The sequence below is a fragment of the Urocitellus parryii genome, chromosome 3 (genome assembly GCF_045843805.1).
Source record: "Urocitellus parryii isolate mUroPar1 chromosome 3, mUroPar1.hap1, whole genome shotgun sequence".
Lineage (NCBI taxonomy): Eukaryota > Metazoa > Chordata > Mammalia > Rodentia > Sciuridae > Urocitellus > Urocitellus parryii.
Genome location: NC_135533.1, coordinates 201,848,634 through 201,855,121, shown reverse-complemented (window position 1 = coordinate 201,855,121; position 6,488 = coordinate 201,848,634). Strand labels below are relative to the sequence as shown.

Sequence of the window (6,488 nt, the reverse complement as noted above, 5' to 3'; positions counted from 1 at the left end):
TATATATATATATATATATATATATATATATATATATGGAAAAGAAGGCATCTTAGATAATATATTGTAGCAAATTCAGACAGTGATTTCTGCCCTCCTCCCTGCTGACTTATATTGTTGTTTGTTTGGTCATTTGCTTATTTGTTTAGTGTCTTGGGTGAAATATTTCTGTGTTATCTATTTTCCTGTCAATTTTCAGTCTCTAATATCCCAGCTCAGACCCGACCCCTCCTTGTGCTTATTTTAGTGTTCTACCCTGGCATTCCCGAGTTAATTTATGGGTGAGTGTAAGCCACTCATTGGTGGATGCTTGCCTCTAGTCAGTTTTATTTTCACTATTGGTCATTGGATATATGTGCAGCATGAATTCTGCTTTCACAGCCTTTGGAATTTACTATTTCCCCACAGGTTCAGCCAGGAACTAGTGGCTTAGACGGTCCCCATGCATTTGCTCCTGGGAAGACATAGCCTTGGGCTTGTGCACAGCCTTTCAGTACATTCGGGATGAGTGTGATTTTATTTTTAATCCTGGCTTACTAGGAGTCACCCCTAGGTCAGAGTAGCTTTTTGGTGAAAGGTTGTACTTCAGTCCATTGAACCAGGAAAGTTTCTGCCTTTTGCAGATATCTGTGTGGCTTGGGAAATGCATTTAAATAGACTCCACTTTCTGTTGCTGATTTGGTGCAGCCTAGTGCATGCACAGGCCCTTAAAGCTAAATGTGAGCATAGGAGAAATTTTCTTGGTGGTTTCTTCCACTTTGTTAAGCTAATGGCAGGTTGCTATTTCACTTTTTTTTTTTCCCTGCTAGTATCACAGAGCTCTGTATTGCTCACCAATAAGACCTCTATTGTTTTAAGCAATACCTTTAGTGTGAACTAATCCTAACCCTCTTCTTTCAAATAAATTCAGTCACCTCAGACAGAGCTGCAGAGCACTAATTTTTTCAGCTTGCCTATCATTCTGGGCACAATATTTGTGCCACTGCACTAGATCTGAGGATGGCAGCCTGCTACAGTTGGAGTGAAATGAGTAGCTTATGAGTGGTCACAGGGAAGGGGGATGGTATCCATTTGTCTTTTCACTTGCTGTATTAGTCTATTTTCTATTACTATAACAAAATACCAGGGGGCTGGGTACTTTGTAAAGGAAGGATATTTATCTCACAGATCTGGAGGTTCAAGATCATAGTGCTAGTATCTGCTCAGCTCTGATGAGGGCCTTCTGGCGATTATATCACAACACAGCAGATTGCATCATGGTGGGAAACATGTGCAAGAGGGTGGAATCATATGGTGACAGGAAGCCAGAGAAACTTCAGGGCCAGGTTATTTTTAAAATAATTATCATGTGAACTAACTGGGGTCCTATGAGAGCTACACTAATCCTTTCCAAGAGAAGCACCCTCAATGAGTTAAGCACGTCCTCTAGGCCGCACCTTTTCGAGGTTCCTCCATCTCAACACTGCCTCCCTGGGGACCATATGTCAACTACAAGAATCCAGGCTGGACGTCTGGAGCGCGACCCTAGGCAGCGGTCTCCATCGAGGACTGCCACCCCAGCAGCGCCTGCCCCTTGGTCCAGAAGGAGTGAGGTCGAGGGAAACTCAGGAAGCCACACCCCCATGTCGTGGTCCTAGCTCGCCGCCTGCCGCCGCGTGCGCCCCGTGGTCGCCATCGGCAGCCAACCCGGCCGCGAGGGGGCGCCGCAGGGCCCGCGCACCATGGCGTCCCGGGGCGGCTGCCTGGGCCTGCTGGCCTGGCTCCTGCTCCTGCAGCTGCAGCTCGGCGAGGCCTACGCATCCGCCGTGCCCCTCACGTCCTCTGGGCCCACGAGCGGCGAGGTTTCCGGGGCCAGCGGGCAGGAGGGGCCTACAGGGGAGTCGGTGGCGCACACAGACACCCCGTCCATGCAGACTCGCACCCAGGTGGCTCCCACGCACGGCCCGATCGGGGTGCTGCCGCACCTGCTGGCGTTCTCCTCGGGTGAGCACGCCCCAGGTGAGCCGGCTGCGGAGCACTGGGACGCAGGGGTCGCCGGGCACGGGCTCGCAGGTGGGACCTGACTCTTCCAGTCCTTCTTCCTGCATATCCTGGTCTAGTGTGTGGCCGGCCCTTCCTGAAGATTGTTGGAGGCTTTAACGCCGAGGAGGGGAAGTGGCCCTGGCAGGTGAGCGTGCGCAACAGGGAGAAGCACGTGTGCGGAGGCTCTCTCATCACCGCGCAGTGGGTGCTGACCGCCGCGCACTGCATCATAAGGTGAGGGGCAGATGGAGATGCGGGGTCCTGCAGGCGGCCCTGCTCTCCTCCAACACCCTTGGCCCACCACCCTGGCGAACTGGTAAAACAAAAACACATTCGGTGGAAAGGGGAAAGTTTCTGTACTGCCCTCTCTTTACTAAAGGTACTTAAGAGGATTTGGAGGGAGACCCAAAATGAGACGATTTGGTGCTAGAGATGGGGTGTGGGAAGGAAGTGGCGAGGAAGGTTGGGGTCATGCTGGGAACCATCTCGGATGGGAAGGGCAGGAGGGACGCTTCCCAGGGTGAGGAGCATGTCCTCTCTCCCACAGTCATTTGCAGTACAGCGTGAAGATGGGAGATCGGCGTCTCAGTACACAAAAGACAAGCCTGGTGATCCCCATCCGGAACATCATTGTCCATCCTAAGTTCAGAACAGCTGCAACGGTTATAAATGACATTGCCCTTCTTCGCCTCCTCTACCCTGTGAATTTTACCACTACTATCCACCCTATCTGCGTCCCTTCTGAGCTTTTCCATGTGCAAACTGGGACCAAGTGCTGGGTGACTGGGTGGGGCAAAACAAAACAAGAAGGTAAGACTTCCAGATCAGAAGCAAACTGGGGAGAGAGGAGAAGCAGTCTTATCCTTGAAACAGAAATGAAGGCCAAAGAGAAGGAAAGACAGGGAGGTAAAGGGATTGCAGTTTAAGAGCAGTCAAGGTAATGGGTCCTGAATGGCTTGGGTGATCAAGAAATTTAGGAAAGTCACTTTGCCTGGGAATTGGAGTTGCTCAGCCAAGAGTTGCTCCTTATGCAGATTTTGGGGGCACATGGGGAGCTGGTTTGAGGGATTTTTGTGTTTGTTTGTTTGTTTGTTTTTTTCCTCAAAAGGAGATAACCAGATACATCCAGAGAGATTTCTGCCCAGGGGGTGATGAACTGTTTGCCAGTCAGAGCTGCTTCTCATTGAGAATAGCTGTCTTTAGGATAGGGAGCTTCTTGTCTCTTGAAGTGTATGCAAAGCCTGAGATTCCTGTTCTGGACCTGAGGCTGTACAGCTTCCTATCCATGGGAAGAGGCTGGATTTGGTACCTGTGACATGCTACCTGTCCAAGAGCCTGTGATCCTCCCCTAAAATGTGAAGTTGATTTACTGATGCTAAGGACACCCTGTCACCATTACTATCAAAACTCAAGAGTGACAGATGCTTGGTTGTCATTTCTCAGGATACTAAGGACTTGCCTCTCCCCCTTCTGAAATATTCTTCCTTTTCCTATCTTGGTTTTGCCTTTTACCCTGCCTTTCCCTGTGTCACCTTTGGGCCTCAGATCCCTCCTGTGTCAAATGGGATACAAACTGTCCTACTGTCTTCCAGGGTCAGACTGGATGCAGGGGGCTTACTATTGACTTGTACAGATTCACACTCTGCTTATCTTCTTCGTTAGCGGACATGAATTCAACAGAGATTCTACAGGAAGTGGACCAACAAATCATCCTTTACCAAGAATGTAATGAGAAGATACAGAAAGCCTTGTCATCTAAAAGGGATCTGGTCTTGAAAGGGATGATATGTGGTGATACTAAAAAAGGAAAGGATGCTTGTCAGGTAAGTTTGCACGCCCTTTCCTCATATTTGTGCCTCCTCCATTTACCCCTAGTTGAGCTAAGGAGGTGCACAGGGAGTGACCCCCTAGATTCCCTTAGCTGGTCTGGCCTGTTTCTTCAAAAGGAAGCAATCCTCGCTATCTGGGGCACTGCTAGGGTGCTGAAGGTGGGCTGGGTGATGTCCACATTGCGTTTCACTAGTTGAGCTCTCCTGTGCAGCACTCACCCCGCCAGTGTGAGCGCTAGTCCAAATGATCCCAGTTAACCCACATCACGACCCAGCAACACAGACACAGTGCCTATTATCCATATGGGGAAGGGGAGATCCAAGGACATCAATTCAAGGTCGTCCTGAGAGTACCTCTATGACTCCCAGGCCCATGTTCTTCCCTCTCCACCAAGCTTTGTTCCTGAGGAGAGGGCTTTTGGGCCTAGTCTTATCAGATGCATATTTGCATGTACTGGAAAGAACTTTACCGTTGGAATGAACAAAGAAGAAGTTCCAAGAACCCTGAATATTTTGATTATCACCTGTACAGAGAGAGGGCCAAAGTCCTTACCTCTACTGAATGTTTTCTCCCTGCTGTGAACCCATGTACCCAACCCCATTCATCCATCAGCTCTGCTACCTTCAAGACTTTGAAACATTCCAAGAGTAACTCAGCCTGGCTTTTTCCCAAACCTACTGCACTGTCCCACTACCAGTCACTTCTGTGAGAGGCCCAGAGTCTTCATGTAGGGAGAGGGCTCAGCATGTACAGTGTCCCAGAGGTCTGGGGGCAGATCTTCAGTTGAAGGATGATTTAAACATGTAGAGCAATGGGGTAGCAGATGTGGCTAGAGAGATGAGTGGGTGGGGTGGGGAGGTAGAGTGAGTCTGGGTGCAGGGCCAAGTTCTAGTCTGGCTCAGGCAGGACTGGGAGGAAGCCTGGGTGAGTGTGATCAGATTTGCCTTTTAAGTCAGTGACTTTCTTGGTTGTGTGGTGCCTAGACTGAAGTCTAAGAGCAGTTTTCATCATGTAGGGATTACCACTGGATCCCAAGCAGGGTATGGGGCAGCAAGGAGCCATAGGACATGTGTTTGAGGTGGAAGGGTGAAGATCATAGGGCACTGGTGTTGAGGGAGGGGCTGAGGAAGACCCTGGGTTTCTCCTGGAGGTGACTGGTGGTGGGGCTAGTGGAGCAGGTTTGGTTCAGGACACGTTGACTTGTGCTGGAGTTGGAATATGTACGGGATGTGAGTGGACTAGGGGGAGTTTGCTACATAGGTCAAGAGTTTCAAAGAAACTCCAAGTTCAGTATAAGGATTTGGGGGCTGCAGTGCAGAGGTGATATTCAAAATGTTTAACGACCACTGAGGTTTGGGAAATGGCCATAATAACTTTTCAATTTCCATATTTCCATATACAGTTCTCATGTTCACAGAAGCCTGGCCTGGGCAGGGCCTGTGGGGTGACCAGGGAAGCCCTATGTGTCTGTCTCCCTGGCACCTTGCTGTGCCGATCGCCTACTCTGACGTCAATTCCATTCCTGCAGTTTGTTTCTTTGTCTTTCCCCAGGGAGACTCTGGGGGCCCCATGAGCTGTGAGTTTAATGAGACCTGGATCCAGGTGGGGATTGTGAGCTGGGGCGTTACCTGTGGTCACTCAGACTTTCCTGGAGTTTACACTTATCTCAGCTTCTACAGCAAGTGGGTGGTTGCAACGGTGAACCAGGCTGTTCCTTTGTATTCGGTGATGTTCCTCATTCTACTGGAGTGTCTTACGCTGCCTGTGGGCATCCTGGTGACTCTATGATCACCCTGGCCCATTCCCCTCCTATTTCTGGGTCTCCCACTAGGCCTCCAATCTCTTTTGCCTTTTCAATGCCCTTTATTTTTTTATTTATTTTTGGTACTGGGATTGAACTCAGAGGCACTTGACCACTGAGCCACATCCCCAGCCCTATTTTGTATTTCATTTAGTCTCACTGTATTGCTTAGCATCCCGCTTTTGCTGAGGCTGGCTTTGAACTGGAGATCCTCCTACATCAGCCTCCTGATTTGCTGGGATTTTAGGCATGAGCCACCATGCCAAGCTCAATGCCTTTTCTTCAAATTCTGGTTGGAATCGCTTGCCCCTGGGGAGCCCCACAGTGGAGCCTGGCAGGGGACTGGGGCCTGCAAGGTGTTCCAGCCTGGTGCCCTGCTCACCTGCCTCAACCAACCTATGCCTGACCCATACTCTACCTGCTGGGAATATGGATGAACTGATTCTAGCTAGAGGGCCAGCAGGCCTGCCACTCGGAGTGTGATGACTCAGGGACACCTTGGAGAACATCTACCAAAGGAGAGAATTCATCACGGTGAAGGAAGCTGAACCTGGCCCTGGTTTCAGGGTCTCCCTGGGAGTTTGTCACACCAACCTGCAAGGTGATTGCAGAGGCAGTGAAGGAGGCCCTAGCAGGTCCCTGCAGAGGTGTGAGGCCTGGGACTTTAGCATCTGGCTTGGTGCCTGGAGCTGGCACAGGTTTCCCTGTACCCAGTGTGGCTCTGTGCCCCACGGGGCACCCCAGACTGGCACCTATTCCTCAGGGCCCTAGTGGCTGCATTGGGGGACACTCCAAGTTGTGTTGAGGCAGTTTTGAGTGTGGACATTTCAGATGT

The 6,488-nt window shown here is 50.3% G+C and overlaps 1 protein-coding gene across 1 annotated transcript; it reads left to right on the top strand.

Annotated features, from left to right (window-relative positions):
• Positions 1-270: 270 nt before the first annotated feature.
• On the top strand, positions 271-6,488 carry Prss42 (Putative serine protease 42). Its single transcript, XM_026390119.2, has 5 exons — positions 271-1,998; positions 2,100-2,256; positions 2,570-2,832; positions 3,685-3,845; positions 5,404-6,488. The coding sequence occupies exons 1-5, from the start codon at positions 1,722-1,724 to the stop codon at positions 5,638-5,640; spliced, it is 1,095 nt and encodes a 364-aa protein (XP_026245904.2). The 5' UTR covers positions 271-1,721; the 3' UTR covers positions 5,641-6,488.

Excerpts from the sequence above, each read along its gene's own strand:
- Prss42 (XM_026390119.2), top strand. The coding sequence starts at position 1,722 with ATGGCGTCCCGGGGCGGCTGCCTGGGCCTGCTGGCCTGGCTCCTGCTC. Across the intron at positions 2,833-3,684 it reads GGGCAAAACAAAACAAGAAG|CGGACATGAATTCAACAGAG; the intron begins GTAAGACTTCCA and ends CTTCTTCGTTAG. Across the intron at positions 3,846-5,403 it reads AAGGAAAGGATGCTTGTCAG|GGAGACTCTGGGGGCCCCAT; the intron begins GTAAGTTTGCAC and ends GTCTTTCCCCAG.